The 18,594-nt window shown below is 45.5% G+C and overlaps 2 protein-coding genes across 4 annotated transcripts in view; one reads left to right on the forward strand and one right to left on the reverse strand.

Annotated features, from left to right (window-relative positions):
• Positions 1 to 7,793, reverse strand: part of LOC122945626 (rho GDP-dissociation inhibitor 2-like) — a 48,201-nt gene extending 40,408 nt beyond the window's left edge. Inside the window, exon 1 of the mRNA XM_044304741.1 lies at positions 7,642 to 7,793. The gene's annotated coding sequence lies outside the window, so the exon portion shown is untranslated. The remainder of the gene's footprint in view (positions 1 to 7,641) is intronic.
• A 505-nt stretch (positions 7,794 to 8,298) lies between these two features.
• Positions 8,299 to 18,594, forward strand: part of LOC122944518 (regulator of G-protein signaling 11-like) — a 129,728-nt gene continuing 119,432 nt past the window's right edge. For 2 of the 3 annotated variants that reach the window (XM_044302889.1, XM_044302891.1), the window contains exon 1: positions 8,334 to 8,386. In XM_044302889.1, coding sequence (XP_044158824.1) covers positions 8,335 to 8,386 — 52 coding nt within the window. In that variant the 5' untranslated portion in view covers position 8,334. Of the gene's footprint in view, positions 8,387 to 18,594 lie in introns of all 3 variants that reach the window. The other variant, XM_044302890.1, reaches the window with a different exon arrangement.

Raw genomic sequence — 18,594 nt, forward strand, 5'->3', positions numbered from 1 at the left:
TGCACTCACTATTCTGCTGGTGGAGTCACTGTGTACATACATTACATTACTTATCCTGTACTGATCCTGAGTTACATCCTGTATTATACTCCAGAGCTGCACTCACTATTCTGCTGGTGGAGTCACTGTGTACATACATTACTTATCCTGCACTGACCCTGAGTTACATCCTGTATTATACTCCAGAGCTGCACTCACTATTCTGCTGGTGCAGTCACTGTGTACATACATTACATTACTTATCCTGTACTGATCCTGAGTTACATCCCGCATTATACTCCAGAGCTGCACTCACTATTCTGCTGTTGCAGTCACTGTGTACATACATTACATTACTTATCCTGTACTGATCCTGAGTTACATCCTGTATTATACTCCAGAGCTGCACTCACTATTCTGCTGGTGCAGTCACTGTGTACATACATTACTTATCCTGTACTGATCCTGAGTTACATCCTGTATTATACTCCAGAGCTGCACTCACTATTCTGCTGGTGCAGTCACTGTGTACATACATTACTTATCCTGTACTGATCCTGAGTTACATCCTGTATTATACTCCAGAGCTGCACTCACTATTCTGCTGGTGCAGTCACTGTGTACATACATTACTTATCCTGTACTGATCCTGAGTTACATCCTGTATTATACTCCAGAGCTGTGCTCACTATTTATGTAGATTACTTGTATATATGCAATTGATGCCTTTCTAGGTTAAGGGAGGTACTACATCTCCATAGGGAGAGCATCAACGCTCGTTAGCGATCATCTGGCAGTGTAATACTGCCACCGATTGCCATGTAATAGCAGTGTTCTCCATTGTTTTAGCGAGCAGGCGATTCCTTGGAGAGAACGCTTCCCTCCCGACAATCTTCTGCCACATGGGGCTGTCACAGACTGACGAGGACAGGATGACATCATCCAAATGGAATGAACAAATATTTCAAGATAAAATAATAAATAAATAAAAATGTAGACTCAGATGATAATACAAGGAATGGTGGTGGGGAGGTTGAAGATAACATGGCCCATCCACAACAGATAAGACACGAGGGTGGGGGATGAGGGCAGTGTTTGTGGTCTAGAAAGATGAACCAAGGAATTTTTGGAGTCCTGGTGATGTTTCCTACAAAGGTCATTATAGGTTACATAACCCTACCAGATACTGTATCCGTCCTGTCACATGATATGCTGTAGCAATTTGTATCATTGATGTTCCTGAGGCCAACAAAGCAATGCCACATGCACACAGACCTTAAGGTCCTCCATTGAACTGTGCTGCCGTGGAGCTCCATAGCCTCCATAGGAGCAATGATACTTCTGTAATACATCATGCATTGGAACAATATGTGCCTCCATATAAAATCTGGCACACAGTGATGCAGAAACCCATGAACACATGTACTATAGAGTGGAGCTCCTATATCACCTAATTTTCAGGAAGCTGCAACGACGAAGGTTTAGAGAGGTCAGTATGTGGTGGAGATGGGTAGATAGGGATCATAAATGGTGATCTCATATCTTCATAGAGGCTTCCAGAGACACAATGGTAGGTCAGTCTCTGGCTTATCAGTACCATGACACTTTCTCTATGGGATTAGGGCATAGACGTTGAGTCATTCCTGCACGCAGGCTTCACGTTCCTCTTACTTCAGACTAAAGGTGACTTGGGAGTGTTCTGTTGGTCGAATTCCTTTCAACAAATCAAGTCACTTCCTCATAGTAACTGAAATAAGACAGGTGACCGAGGACTACTCCACCCAAGAAATCCCATAAAACCAAGCAGGGCCATCTTTAAAGCGGAGCAAAAGGGCCCAGTTGCTCCTGGGGGGCCCAAGGCAGCTGCCTCTTGAGCCCTGCTGGCCACAAATTATTTTTCGTCCCATAAGACGCATTTTTCGTCCCAAAAGTGGGGGGAAAATGCACCTGCGTCTTATGGGGTGTATACTAATCAGCGCTGATTAGTACCAGAGGACCGGAAAGCGGTAAAAGCTCTGTACTCACCGCTCTCAGGTCCTGGGCTGTCGGCTGTGCAGTTGCTGCGCACAGCGTGACCTCACACTGTGCGCAGCCTTCACAGCCGAGGACCAAGAAGAAGAGAGAAAGCGTCCAGGAGCAGACCGCAATGCCGGATCCGTTTTGCCGGGAACAATCGAGGCCAGATCCGGCATTAATGCATTTCAATGGGAAAAAATGCTGAATCCGGCATTCTGGCAAGTGTTCCGGAATTTTGGACGGAGATAAAACCATAGCATGCTGCGGTATTGTCTCCGTCCTGAAAAGTCAAAAAGACTGAACTGAAGACATCCTGAATGGATTGCCCTCCATTCAGAATGCATGGGGATAGAACTGATGCCCCTAGGACAGAACTCTATGCCGGAAAAGAATAACGCTCTAGTGTGAAAGTACCCTTAAACTTGGTCCTTGAATACCAAAGATGAAGGAAGATGGAAGACGAGGCTATACTCACTTCCTTCATTTTAGACTCTGATGAGCGAGTCAATGGGTAATGGAATCACAGACCATCATCCAATGGTGATTGGTTTTGCCCAAGATTCCCTCACCCTCCACCAAGCAGATGGTAGAACCTCTGGATTTGTGGTTTGGGGTGGCATGTTGGGTGGAGTATGTTTAACCGTTTAAGGACCTCAAGAAAGCAAGTTACCATCACAGGTCCAGGATTGACTTCATAGTTCTTCACCCCGGTCACCCCACCACCTAACATTCATATAATGTATTTCAGGGCATAGAAGGTCTCTCTATAAACAAGGTGACATGAGAAGGTCTAGGGTTTTAGTTCACCAAAATATCTTCCGTTACAACTTAGTCTTTGAATACCAAAGATGAAGGCAGATGGAACATGAGGCTGTACCATCATTCTGCTTTTCTCCAGTCAGCACCGCCATGGTAGGTCCATCCAATAGCAATTGGTATTGGCCAAGATTCTCTCATCCTCCTCCAAGCTGATGGTAGCATGGTAGTGGATATGTGGTTTGGGGTGGCATGTTGGTGGCCACAGTGGGTTCATCCAATGGCGATTGGTATTGGCCAAGATTCCCTTACCCACCACCAAGCAGATGGTAGAACCTCTGGATCTGTGGTTTGGGGCGGCATGTTGGGAGGAGTATGTTTAACCCTTAAGGTCATTAAGATAACACGTCACCACCACATGTCCCAGACTGGCTAAACCATAGTTCTCCACCCTAAAAATACCCTCACAAAAGAAGGACTAAAAGAAGAAAGACTGGTTTTGGTTTGGGATAAAACGTCATGAGGCAAAACCGCCACAGAACAGATGGCTTCTCTTCTGACACAGTCCACAACTCTATAATAACACTTCCTAGTCCATAGCCAAACACCCAATAAACACCTTATCCAGCCTGCAGTGGGTGTCAGTGCAGCATGCCAGATACAAGTCACTCCAGGGCTGTAGGGGAACAAGTCACCAGGAACTTGTAGAGCAGGATTCCTTACAAGGAGGGTCAAGTCACCTTGTACAGATCTGAAGAAGAATACTTTTGCCTTGGACATTTCCAGCGTATACAGACATGTAAGGGAATCTTCAGGAATGCAGATTCATCCCGTTGTCCAACCCTCCATACATCCTCCACCGTATTCCCTCAGTGCAGCTTATAATGGAGCTGGAACGTTATAAGAGGAGCGGCCGATGCCAATCACATAGGGATGTTAATGTCTCAGGAGGGTCTCACACTGGAGATATAAAGTCATGACGATGGGGAGGGAAGATTTTTGCACTTCCTCTCACTTAAAGAGGTTGTCCGGGTTCAGAGCTGAACCCGGCCACATCTCCATTTTCACCCAGGCAGCCCCCCTGACTTGAGCATCGGAGCAGTTCATGCTCCGATGCTCTCCTTTGCCCCGCGCTAAATCGCGCAGGGCAAAGGCATTTTTTGGAGATCCGGTGACGTATCGGGCTCTCCATGGGGCTGCCAGGAAGCCTGGTGACGTCACTGGCACTGATGGGCGGTATTTAGCGCTGCCCTAGCCAGTAAAACAGCTAGGGCAGCACTAAAGCCCGCCCATCAGAGTCGGTGACGTCACCGAACACACTGCCAGGCGGAAGTTTCCGCCCTGCAGTGTGTTATTGAAAACAAAAGAGACCTTGACCAGCGTGATTTAGATGCTCCGATGTTAGCCTCAGGGGGCTGCCTGGGTGAAAATAAGGGCATGTCCGGGTTCAGCTCTGAACCCAGACAACCCCTTTAACACCACAGTCTGCCGCTCCCTACGGCTGATAACAGGGAACAATAGATTGCATTAAATCGCTAAACAAAATAGAGGGGAGACACGGTTTGGAGAAGTGAATAATTTCCGGAGCTAAAACAAGTCTGTGCATCATGAAGAGGAAGTCTCCTGTATAGAAGCTCGCACGTCCTCTGATACTTGGAAGATAATCAGCGCTGAGCACAAGGAGATTGAGGGAAGTAGACAGAGATTATAGTAATGTATGCTACCTACAGACCACCACAGTACCCCCAAAACAGAGCTGCCCATCACCCTCATTACACAACAGCAGTACCACCACAATACCAGCCTGGCCTGTAATAAGAGTGATAACAACAATGCCCCCCATGAGAGTATCGGTTAGAGAGCCCCCTCAACAGAGCTAACCACATTGCTTCCACAAAACAGTACCAACTGTAGTACTCCCATAACAGAACCAACCTACACCTTCATTACTTTAACAACGCAGTCAGGTACCAGTTGACCACACTCTGCCCACACAACAGTACCCCCACACCATAACCAATCTACACCCTCAGCACCAAGTATACCAACCTACATAAGAACACCGACTACAGGACCCCTAACAACACAGCCAGGTACCTCGCGGTAGAGTTGACCATACTGTCCCCACATAATAGTAACCAACTGCAGTACCCCCACACCGTCAGCACCAAGCATATCGCCCTACATAAGAGCACTAACTACAGTACCTCCACAACAGAGCCGGCCAGCACCGACCACAATGTATCATGAGAGAACTAACTACTGTACCCCACAACAGAACCAAGTATGCTCACAGCAGGAGCCAACCACACTACAGTACCATCTGCAGAACCAACCTATACCCTCAGCACCAAGGACATTACTCCACATGAGAAAACCAACCACACAGAGACCCACACACACTGCCCCTACATAACAGTACCAACAGGAGTACCCACGCAGCAAAACCAACCTACACCCTTAGCACCAAGCATATCACCCTACATAAGAACACTGACTACAGTACCCCCAACAACACAGCCAGGTACCTCACAGTAGAGTTGACCATACTGTCCACACATAATAGTACCAACTGCAGTACCCCCACACCCTCAACTCCAAGTCATCAGCCATTGAACCCCAACCACAGTGCCACTACAATAGTCAGTCAGTACCCCCATAACAGATGCAGCCAGCCACAGTGCCCAAAGAGGGCTTCAAACCACAGTACCCCCATAACTGAGTCCATCTTACCCCTACGGTATGATCTAAACCAACCAGACGGCTCTCTCGTCTCAACACTCAGAGGACAGACGGGTGGGCTCAGCTCTGACGATAAGGCCCCACACAGTGATGACATACATGGTCTGGAGAAAGACAAGGTAAAGATGCCACAACTTAGAGGGGTCACCTACAGTAAACAGGAGGCGTCCAATATTCATGACAATGCAGTAGGGATCAGAATCTCATGGGAGGTCCTCAGATCATGTAGATAGGTGATGTATTGATACAGTCTACAAAATGGCTGCATCCTGTCAGTGGTAACTCAAAACAGGAAGTCAGGAAGAAGTGGTTGTAAGGCAAGGTAAATGTACACCCCCGAGCAGAGGGCCCCCAGAACAGAGCATCAGCTGGAGAGGGCCCTGACTACAGAGGGAAGGTAGGTGCATGTCCACAGATAGGTCATCAATGAACCTTCAGAGGGTGGACAGTACCCCCACTAAACAACAGAATGAGGGGCGCTGGGTGTCATGGTGCCCTCAGTGCGGTACCTGACACTGTCGTCCATGTGTTCGGTTGAATGGTCCGAGCCGCAGTACCAGACACGGCCACATGGGTCTGGATCTTGATAGGTACTGCAGAGAAGGATTCCCCTCTCCCTCCCAGTCATACATTGATGTCAAACCAAAACCCCCTTTAATAATGTACTGCTTAACATTAGGGATCCCAGAAAACAAAGGCGCCATTGTAAAATGAAAACGGAAGCCTTCTGGATGAACCTGGAAACCATCAGCAAGCTCCTACTGACTGATCTGTCTCCATCTAATCCAGTTATTGGGACGGTCCCGTGTTAGGGTTCGTGCACACGGCCGTAACTCAGATCGGATGGGGACGGCACACACTATGTCCGTTCTGTTCTCCCGCAAAAAAGATAGAACTCGTCCTATTCCTGTTCGTTTTGCCGACAAGGATGGGACATTTCGGCAAGAGTCTGCATGCACTCGGCCAGGATCCGCATTTTGCGGACTGCAAAACACTTACTGCCGTGTGCTTCAGCCCCGAGACAAACGGTCCTGGGTTTTTACACCTGCCCTGCATCTGCCAACACCCACTAGCCTGCTTGCTGACAGTTTCCAGTAAAATAAAATGAAGATGCGGACAGCACATGTCCGTTCTGCGGCCCCGCAAAAAAATAAAAAATAATAATAATAGACCATGTCTTGAATCAGGGATGCTCAACCTGTGGCCCTCCAGCTGTTGCAAAACTACAAGTCCCACCATGCCCTTTTGTAGGCTGATAGCTGTAGGCCAGGCATGCTTAACCTGCTGCCCTCCAGCTGTTGCAAAACTAAAACTCCCATCATTCCCGGACAGCCTACAGAAGGGCATGGTGGGTGTTGTAGTGTTACAACAGCTGGGGGGCCGCAGGTTGAGCATCCCTGCTGTAGGCTGTCCAGAAATGCTGCGAGTTGTAGTTTTGCAACAGCTGGAGGGCCGCAGGTTGAGCATGCCTGCTCTATAGGAAGCCATGCAGAGCTACATGGGGATTGCACTACAAGCAATTTCCCAGTAGATCATATGAGGTGGAAATCACAGCCTGCGATAGGGGATTGCAAGCATGAGTTGCGCCAGAGTATCGGCACCACTGGCAGCACCAAGTTGTGTTTGCCAATGCTGTGCACAGCTGATTGGGTATAGTGGTGCCCAGTGTATGCCATTCATAGACAGCCCTATGGGTTCCATCGAGCAGTTGCAAAATACAGTTCTTTTTTCCACTTGATGGCGGCGCCGCCGTCACCTGCACAACCCCAAGAGGCTTCAGTTTGCAATAAATTAAAACTAAAGGAACCCGTCATCAATGTAAAGAGGCATCGCCCTCCTCGTGCCCCTTGGCAGCAGGCCTAACGCCTCATTTAAAAGCTAATTTCTGGAAGTGAGCCCTGAGGTGGGATTTAGGTCACTATTTCCATGGACAAAACAGCAGTAAGCTGCTCCCCCCCCCACTACCCCTGCCGCATGCAACTCATGGCTGGAGCCTGACCCAACCCCAAATAATCCAACTCGACTCAACGTGCAAAGTTCAGCCCCGCAGATCTCGCCCTACCACACCTTGTGCCCCTTACAAGTGCCCAGTCGCCTCACCAAGCCCCCAAACTAGAGGAAAGTGCTGCAACATTGTATCGGTCCTACCTGATTGTAACTTCTCAGTGTCAGGCGGTGCTCAGGCTGCAGCTCCACAGGGTGGAAGTCCTGAAAGTTTGAGGCTCAGCTCTGGGGTGGCCAAGCCCTGTGCACTTCACAGCCAATGAGCTGGGGCCTGGACTGTCTCATAGGAGGTGTGGGCTGAGAGGCTGACACTCAGGAACTGGGCGGACAGGAAGTGACTGAGGCTGCAACAAAGCTCACATTCAGAAGGGGTTAAGGAAGGGGAGGGGGGGGGTGTTATTGGGCATTTTGCACCTCATTGCTGAGCATGCACCGAGGACAGTGACATTATATTTCCACGCCGAGCTCTGCGAATGGCAGGCAATGGTTTCTAACTGCTTTATGACCGTAGTATTAGATGGGCTGGAGCTATTCGGGTCAAAAATGGAAAAATGAATCACTTTTTTTTTTTTTTTTTTGGCTTTTCTTTTTTAATCATGTAAAATGTTCTGAAAATGGAGTCTTAAAATTGTTCATTTTTCGATGTCAGTAATAGAAAGGGCGGCTGCTTTTATTTACAGATATATTTATTATTTATTATTTATTTAGTACCTGTTTACTTTTATTTTTTAAATATTTAGCACTATTTTTATTTTATTTTTTTTAAAATATATAAATATCTCATATCTGTTGCCTTTTTAGGGGTACACCGAGACCGGCCAAGCTGGAGAGGCTGCCATGGTTGGGCACCACTTGGAAGAATGCAGCCTAAGGGCTCACGCACACAGCTGTGAGTATTTTTCAATCCGCAAATGGCGAATCCTCAAAACGCGGATAACGGACGAGAGCCTGCCGTTATTATATATATTTTTTTTTATACTCCCGCAGAAATGTCCTATCTTTGTCCACAAAAGGGACAAGAATAGGACATGTTCTATTTTTTTATTTTTTTTTACGGACGCTGAGAGCGCGCGGTTTGCAGATCTCATCCACTTGGCTGCTTCTGCTGTAAGGCACTGAGGGTCTTCTGGCCATAACGTCCTCAGTTTGAGGCTGTGCAGCTGTAGGCATGCTGGAGGTTGTAGTTGCAGAGTTGTATCCAGTGTAGACAAGGCTCTATATGGCGGTATAGTCCATGTGCGTCTCTCTGGCCACAGATAAGAAGTTCTGCATTCTTCTTCCTCTTTTCTGTAAAATAAAGAAAGTTTCTTCATGTATTTAAAGCACACTTTTTTAAAGTTAACTCTCAGTATGTGTAAGACGAATAGAATGCCAGAGCAACAGTCAGGACTGACACAAAGGAACAGCAATAATAAGAGGAAATAAGAGGACGTAAATTATGTGTCATTTAGGTTCCATGTAAAGTAGGGTAACAAACCCCCACGATGCCAGAAGCAGACGCCATAGTGGTTGTAGCATTTTCAGACCCCGGGACTATTAACCCAAAGATACCCTGATACAGTAATAATTAACAGCGAATTATACCTGTGTATCCTGGCAGCTAAATAGTTAATCACAGTGAGAGCAACAGTATCAGCTGAGGATGTGATTTAGGGTGACATAGGGCTACATGGCGACACTGCTGGATTTATAGTGACGGGTGCGGCCATCCCATTTATTTCTATGGGATCACTGCTACTGTGCGATCCTGGCCGCGACCAGTGTCACCGTGTAACCGTACCCTTATGATACACATACAGCTCTGCTATTCATTCCTACACCATAGAAACATGATAGCTGTAACGTAACTCAGATGTACAAGCCCCAAGGATAGAGGAGGCGGTATTATAGTAGTTATATTCTTGTACATAGGAGCAGTATTATAGTAGTTATATACTTGTACATAGGAGCAGTATTATAGTAGTTATAGTCTTGTACATAGGAGCAGTATTATAGTAGTTATATTCTTGTACATAGGAGCAGTATTATAGTAGTTATAGTCTTGTACATAGGAGCAGTATTATAGTAGTTATATTCTTGTACATAGCAGTATTATAGTAGTTATATTCTTGTACATAGGAGCAGTATTATAGTAGTTATATTCTTGTACATAGGGGGCAGTATTATAGTAGTTATATTCTTGTACATAGGAGCAGTATTATAGTAGTTATATTCTTGTACATAGGAGCAGTATTATAGTAGTTATATTCTTGTACATAGGGGGCAGTATTATAGTAGTTATATTCTTGTACATAGGAGCAGTATTATAGTAGTTATATTCTTATACATAGGAGCAGTATTATAGTAGTTATATTCTTATACATAGGAGGAGTATTATAGTAGTTATATTCTTGTACATAGGAGGCAGTATTATAGTAGTTATATTCTTGTACATAGGAGCAGTATTATAGTAGTTATATTATTATACATAGGAGCAGTATTATAGTAGTTATATTCTTGTACATAGGAGCAGTATTATAGTAGTTATATTCTTGTACATAGGAGGCAGTATTATAGTAGTTATATTCTTGTACATAGGAGGCTGTATTATAGTAGTTATATTCTTGTACATAGGAGGCTGTATTATAGTAGTTATATTCTTGTACATAGGAGCAGTATTATAGTAGTTATATTCTTGTACATAGGAGCAGTATTATAGTAGTTATATTCTTGTACATAGGAGGCAGTATTATAGTAGTTATATTCTTGTACATAGGAGCAGTATTATAGTAGTTATATTCTTGTACATAGGAGGCAGTATTATAGTAGTTATATTCTTGTACATAGGAGGCAGTATTATAGTAGTTATATTCTTGTACATAGGAGCAGTATTATAGTAGTTATATTCCTGTACATAGGAGCAGTATTATAGTAGTTATATTCTTGTACATAGGAGGCTGTATTATAGTAGTTATATTCTTGTACATAGGAGGCAGTATTATAGTAGTTATATTCCATTGTGAAAGCGCTCATGTCTATATTCATCTGTATCGCTGTCCTCTGGACGGCGATACAGATAAATGGTGGGGGTCAGGGGAGAGATGCGACCTGCAACCTATCAGAGGCCGGTGCAGGCGACACATTGCGCCGCCTGAGCTGTACAGAGCGGGACACAGGCCGGAAGAGGCCTGCATTGCATCACTGAGAGTGTCATGGAGGTAAGTATAAGTGTTTATTATTTTTATTATTTTTAGTATAGTATGGCAAGAAGGGGGGTGGGGGCCCTATGGAGAAGGGGGGAGCACTATGGGGCATCTATTGGGGGCCCCTATATACTGGCACATTATGGGGGGGCACTATGAAGAAGGGGGGAGGAGCACTATCGGGGCATCTACTGGTGGTTCTATATACTGGCACATTATGGGGGATTCTACTGGGGGCACTAAGTGTTTTTTGTAGTGGCACACAGTACGGGTTATTTGATCACATGAGGGCACTCTGGGGACATTGGCTCTACTGGGGGTACTAAGAGGAAGGTTTTATTTTTACTGCCACACAACAGGGCATTTTATTTTTTGTACTGGCGCACATTATAAGGGGGCTTTATTACATCTGGGGGACTATAGGAGCATTATTACTTCTGGGACACAATTACTGTTCGGGGCACTGTAGGAGCACTATTACTGTGGGGGCACTCTGGCACAGAATTATTACTATTGGTGGGATTTTGGGGAGCACTATTACTGTGGGGGCACCCTAGCACAGTTATTTTTGGGGGACATTATGGTTACACTATTAGTGTCAGGGGCACTATTTGCTGGGTGCAGTTATTTTTTAGGGCATTGTGTTCCAATAGTTATTGAAGGGGGCGCTATCTGTGTGTAACTAGTATTCTCAGGGGGTTTATCTGTTTCTACAGTATAGTTTCGGGGAGAAAGCGTCTAAGTATTGGGGGTGCATGATGGGATGTTGAGAAGGTGGGAGGAAAAGTAGGAAACTAAGACGTCTGTCAGAGATGAGAGATGGCTGAAAGAAATCATCATGGCGGTCTGGTCTGAATGGAGAAGATGAAGAAAGAGAACATCTACATCAAAGGAGACGTCCCTGGATGTAAGAGGTATGTGGCGCTGTATAAGGCTGCCTTCACATATGCGTTAGTGATTCTGGCGGGCGGCTGTTCCAGCTGAGAACAGACTGCCGGAATTTACTGCACCTGTCCCTGCTGGATGCAGACAGAATGCCCGCCGGCCCCATTAACTATAATTAACTTTTATTTTGAACATTGTGAAGATAATTCTGTACCAAGTGTAGGTGATGTGGGTGGGGCTGTGTGTGGGTGTGGCTTGAGGGTGGGCAGGGACACAGGGGGCCCATAATCTCCTATTTCTCGGGGGCCCCATGAGTTGTCAGTCTGCCCCTGAATGTGCCTGGTTCACTAGCAGGTGGCAGCAAACACGGTAGAGCTACAGGTACATAGAATGGAGCTTTCCATTCTAAACCTCCTCTGTGGAGGAGTGGGCGAGTCCCGATACCTGCAGGAAGGGTGGAAGTTTAGTGGCAGTCTAGCTTACCCCCTGCTGGACGTGCCCAGGCCAAGCAAAGCCAAGCCAGCCAGAGCACCTTCAGCTCTGCTGGATATGGAGGCCACAGTTTGGAGCCTCAGGAGCCAGGAGGAGATTGCCCTGGCCTAATTAAGAAACGGACTACAACGAGAAGTTGCAACATAAAGAAGAAGCTAAGTTATGCAGCTAGCCTGTCAGCACAGCAGAGCCAGAGAGCAACAGATGTAGCAGAGTTGAGTTTGCCTGCCAGAGTTTAATGCTGAAGCCCGCTGGGACCAGGACAAAGTCTGTAAACCGTTCTGGAGAACGTTTATGCAAAGTAAAGCTGCTATCATACCAGGTCTGGACCCAAGTTACTTTTTTCATCCCTCACTTACTACCCCCTAATTGTCTGCTTTGGAGCCAACGCCTGGGGTTCCAGCTGTATCCAGGTAGGAGCACCGTGACACTCGCACAAAACATTAAGGGACATTTTAGGCCACCCTATACCACTCGGCCATTCCTTCACCTGGATTCTCGGGTCATCTTTAGGGGCCCAGGAAGTGGCCCGATGCAACAGGGTGGAAGCTGCAGCAGAAAGGACACGCCCCGGGAGCTGCCAGCTTGCTATAAATCTAGCAGAGCAATGAATGGGGAGATCTCTGGAATTTCTCTTCGCCCTGGTGTGCTCGTCCGTCAGAACTGCTTTTATAGTGTGGAGTGCGTGGCGTGAATTGACAGGTAAAATAGCGTTGCGTGCCTTTTAACCCCTTCGTGACCCTGCGATATTCAATTTCCGTTTTTCCCTCCCTGCCTTCCCGTTGCCATAACTTTTTTTATTTTTTTATTTTTCCATCCCTGTAGCCGTATGTTTTTTGTGGGACAAGTTGTACTTTCTAATGACATCATGTACTGTTTTATGCAATGTAGTGGGGAGCTGGACAAAAAAAACAACCAAATTGGGTGGAATCGTTTACAGAGTTCCCTATGGGGTAAAACTGACCTGTTACTTTCATTCTCTGGGTCAGAACGATTACAGCAATACCACTTTTGTATTGTTTTTGTGTGTTTTAATACAAAAAAAAACTTTGGAAAATATATTTTTTGTCTTTCATTATGATATTCTGACCCCCCCATAACTTTTTTTTATAGTTACATCTACAGAGCAGTGTGCTGGCTCATTTTCATTTGTTTGTTATTTATTTTAATTCTATTATTGTTATATTTTTTTATTTTTAAATATTCTTAATAACTTGTTTTTAAAAAATGTTAACAAAACTTTTGGGCCTAATATCACGCAATCGTTAGATTGCCAGTTCCGTTTATCAGTGTAAATAAATCCATTGACAAATAGAAGATTCAGTATATTGCAATGTAGTGCTGCCACCTGCAGGCCTACATTAGAATAGACCTGTGAAAAGCATCGGCGCCTCCAGCAGGCTCTGGCCGTTCACGACCAATGATTGGCTCGCACAATCGCCATTGGAGGGAGCTGTTCCAAGCCTGGCAAAGCAGCGATTCCCGGTTTTGCACTCTCTGATGCCGTGGTCAATTTTGAGGGGTTAAATGCCTGCGATCGGCATTCTCTCTAATTGCAGACATTAGCCTCACGTATAAATGACCCTTAAAATTCTCTCCTGACATTTCTGCTTTATTAACTACGTATTTGTTAATAAACTTGGGGAAAGGATCAACATAACAATAGATGCTCCGGATTCATTGGGAATAAGGCTGACATGTCAAGGGAGGTGACAGGTCTTCTTTAATGGGTATTTTCTGTCCGATATGTTCCAGTCCTCGCAGTGTTTGTTTTGTGTCTTGCCCTCTGCATCTGTAATTTCCCCCCTTACTGTCCCTGTTTTCCTCATTTCCTGTGAACTCTCCAAAACCAACATCCAGAGGTAACTGGACCCAGTTTGGAGGCTTATCCCAGCGATCTTCTGGCTCCGGTAAATCCTCCGACCAGAGATTGTTGACTGTGAGGAGTTTGCTGTTTGGTTCCGGGTCTCCATAGTGACTCCCTATTGACGGAACAAATTACTGCACAATTAGGGTCCAGCCACACGGTCAGGTTTTTTTCGGATGCAGTTCTGGAAGCCAAAAATGAGAAGAAGTTGTATCCGTCCGTTATACGTTTTCCCTTTTTTTATTATCAACTCCTGATTTTGGCTTCCGAAACCTGAGCGCGTGGCCGTGCCCTTAGTGCTCATGCACACAAAACTATTTTTTTCCGTTCCATTTTTTTTTTTTTACAGGTCCTCTTGCGGAACCATTCGTTTTAATGGGTTTGCAAAAAAAAACAAAAAAAAAACTAAATGACTCTTTTTTTGCGGACCTCGTGCCGTGTGCATGAGCCCTTAGGAGGCAGCAAAAGATGCAGAATCCCGTTATTTTGTGGGATTTTCTGTAACTAGATCTTATTGTTTAATGAAAATTTTAGCAACTTTCTAATACATATTTCTTATCAATTCCATGTAATTTGCAAGAACTCTGCTTGCTGTCAGCGAATTGGAACACTCTCCACTACTGAAGACTTTGCAGACAAAAGCCTTCTCACAGCTGTGGGTTTGTTACAATTGTATCTGGTCAAGACAATCCTCAAGGCAAACAGTCTTGACTCTAGGCCCTGCGCGCCGACACATTGTACCAAACTATGAGGACAAGAGAGAGGTTTAGGTTACCGATGTGAGCAGCTCACAGAGCATTATCTAGACTGGATACAATTGTGACAGACCCTCATCTATGAACAGGTTTTCGGCCTAAGGGAGCATGCACACGACCGTATAAATGGATCCGCATCCGTTCCGCAATTTTGCGGAATGGGTGCGGACCCATTCATTTCAATGGGGTCGCAAAAGATGCGGACAGCACACCGTGTGCTGTCTGCATTTGTTGTTCCGTTCCGTGGCCCCGCAAAAAAAGATAGAGCGTGTCCTATTGGTTGCAGACAAGAATAGGCATTCTCTATATAGCGCCAGCCATGTGCGGTCCGCAAAATGCGGAACGCACACGGCCGGTATCTGTGTTTTGCGGATCCGCAATTTGCAGAGCGCAAAACACTTACGGTCGTGTGAATGCACCCTTAGGCCTCTATCACACAACCGTTATTTTTTTCCGTGTACGGCCCGTTTTTTGCGTTCTGTATACGGAACCATTCATTTCAAAGGTTCCGCAAGAAAAACGGAATGTACTCCGTATGCATTCCGTTTCCGTATTTCCGTTTTTCCGTTCCGTTGAAAGATAGAACATGTCCTATTACTGCCCGCAAATCGCGTTCCGTGGCTCCATTCAAGTCAATGGGTCCGCAACAAAAAAACGGAACACATACGGAAATGTATCTGTATGTATTCCGTATCCGTTCAGTTTTTGCGGAAAATTTTATGCCCAACCCTAACCCAATTTTTTTAATGTCATTTCTGTATACTGTATATGCCATACGGAAAAATGAAACGGAAACAAAAAAACTGAACAACGGATCCGTGAAAAACGGACCGCAAAACACTGAAAAAGCCATACGGCCGTGTGCAGGAGGCCTAACACAAAAGTAGAATATTTTATTTCAGTGACTGTAAATGAATAAGGTGGGGAGCTGCTCACAGAGGATGAGTAACCTGATACACTGTAACAATCCCTCAGCTGTGTGAGCGGGGCGAGTGGTTTAAGTCTCTTTAAGGTGAACTGATTTAATAAGTGGAGACTTCTGGAGTGGAGTCAAGCATTGTAACCGGGCAGACGGCGCAGATGTGGCCCCCGCGTCACCGCTGGGCTTTGTTTTTGTCCCTTTTGTTCTACTTGTGATGAAAAACATTCCTGTTCTTCTCCGCAGGGACCAAAAATTCTGAGCATTTTTGAATCCTGTTCTGGAAGCTGTCCTATGAGTGAGGACAGGAGATTTACATAGGGAGCAAAGTGGGAATGATCGGTCAGGACACGGGGACTTGAAGTGTTGTCATAGGCGCTCCGGTGGTAGGAAGCTATTCTCACAGGGTGTTTGCAATTTCACCCTTTTCAGCAAAGTACCTGTGTGTCCCTATGATAGGATTGTACTACCAGTACACAGGTACAAGAAGTGTTGTCGTAGGGATACGGGTAGAGAAGCTGTTTTTGCTGGAGGCCTGCAATTTCTAGCTCATAACTTCCAGACGACGGCTGTCTCTAGTGATCTCTTTATACACATGCATGCTCGGCTGGGCATGCATGTGTTGCGAATGGGAAGAGGGGAGTTAAAGACACCAACGGCGGCTGCTTGTGTCCAACAGGATCAGGCAGGTTGAAATCCAACATGGTCAAACCGCTCTTTCCTCCAACGTCTGCCAGAATAGTCATACACATTAGATGGTATGCCAGAGCACAGGGACAGGAAGTGTTGCCTTAGGGTTGTAGACAGAGAAGCTCTTCTCATAGGGGAACTGTACTGACATGAAGTGTTGTCTTGGGGATGTTAGCAGAGAAGCTCTTCTCATAGGAGAACTGTACTGACATGAAGTGTTGCCTTAGGGTTGTAGACAGAGAAGCTCTTCTCATAGGGGTATTGAACTGACACGAAGTGTTGTCTTAGGGATCTCGGCGGAGGAGCTCCTCTCACAGCAGGCCTGTCATTTTAATCTCTGACGAGTCTTTGACTATAAGCCCAAATATCACGGTAAAATGCTGAGTGACCAGAACCCAGGGACAGGAAGTGTTGTCCAAGGGACATAGGCAAAGAAGCTCTGGTCACAGCAGTCCTGTCATTTCACCCTTTGTTAACTCTTAGACTACCAGCCTAGACATCAGTATGAGAATGCTGAGTGACTGGAGTGCAGTGCAGGAAGTGTCATCATAGGGACACAGACATAGAGGCTCTCTTTGCAGAGATTTTCTGGCAGTTCCCCTTTAAGACACCACTATCAAGTGAAATCTTCCAATATTACGCATGAAATATAATCACACCCATTATATAATTGGTTTGGGGCTATATATGTAATTAGACTGTCAGCTTCTATGGTAATTACATACAACACGACATGAAGGTCAGTCTTCTGGAGGTTGCTGAGATGAATTCTCGCTTGCTCAATGGGCCGCCTGTGACGCTGGAGACCCCGCTTCTAATCCCGCTGCCGCCTCATGCTAATCACTTTATGTTATCTTTTTCCCACGCATCAAATATGTTATTATAATGTAGTCATTCTGATATGTGACCCGAATAATAGTCTAATCTGCTGCTTCTGTGTGAGGCAGCCATGACAAGGGCCGTCGCCCAGCTTTCCTCAGACCTTGAATGGCCTATGAATCTGCTCTCTTATACTCCCCTACTGCAACTATCTAACCATTAGAGGATAAAGCTACTTTCTCTCTCGATGATCTCTTCAGTACAAAAGAGGCTAGCTACTTCTTCCCTCACTGATCTAACCATTAGAGGTGAAGCTAGCTATTTCCTCCGTCACTGATCTAACCATTAGAGGTGAAGCTAGCTACTTCTTCCCTCACTGATCTAACCATTAGAGGTGAAGCTAGCTATTTCCTCCGTCACTGATCTAACCATTAGAGGTGAAGCTAGCTACTTCTTCCCTCACTGATCTAACCATTAGAGGTGAAGCTAGCTATTTCCTCCGTCACTGATCTAACCATTAGAGGTGAAGCTAGCTACTTCCTCCCTCACTGATCTAACCATTAGAGGTGACGCTAGCTACTTCTTCCCTCTCTGATCTAACCATTAGAGGTGAAGCTAGATACTTCCTCCCTCTCTGATCTAACCATTAGAGGTGACGCTAGCTACTTCTTCCCTCTCTGATCTAACCATTAGAGGTGAAGCTAGATACTTCCTCCCTCACTAATCTAACCATTAGAGGTGAAGCTAGCTATTTCCTCAGTCACTGATCTAACCATTAGAGGTGAAGCTAGCTACTTCTTCCCTCGCTGATCTAACCATTAGAGGTGAAGCTAGATACTTCCTCCCTTGCTGATCTAACCATTAGAGGTGAAGCTAGCTATTTCCTCAGTCACTGATCTAACCATTAGAGGTGAAGCTAGATACTTCCTCCCTTGCTGATTTAACCATTAGAGGTGAAGCTAGCTATTTCCTCCCTCTCTGCTCTAACCATTAGAGGTGAAGCTAGCTACTTCTTCCCTCACTGATCTAACCATTAGAGGTGAAGCTAGCTACTTCCTCCCTCTCTGATCTAACCATTAGAGGTGAAGCTAGCTCATTCCTCCGTCACTGATCTAACCATTAGAGGTGAAGCTAGCTACTTCCTCCCTCACTGATCTAACCATTAGAGGTGAAGTTACCTACTTCCTCTCTCAATATCTAACCATTAGAGGTGAAGCTAGCTACTTCTTCCCTCACTGATCTAACCATTAGAGGGGAAGCTAGCTAATTTTTCCCTCACTGATCTAACCATTAGAGGTGAAGCTAGCTACTTCTTCCCTCTCTGATCTAACCATTAGAGGTGAAGCTAGCTACTTCCTCCCTTGCTGATCTAACCATTAGAGGTGAAGCTAGCTATTTCCTCAGTCACTGATCTAACCATTAGAGGTGAAGCTAGCTACTTCTTCCCTCGCTGATCTAACCATTAGAGGTGAAGCTAGATACTTCCTC

The sequence above is a fragment of the Bufo gargarizans genome, chromosome 8 (assembly GCF_014858855.1).
Source record: "Bufo gargarizans isolate SCDJY-AF-19 chromosome 8, ASM1485885v1, whole genome shotgun sequence".
In the NCBI taxonomy this organism is placed as follows: Eukaryota; Metazoa; Chordata; class Amphibia; order Anura; family Bufonidae; genus Bufo; species Bufo gargarizans.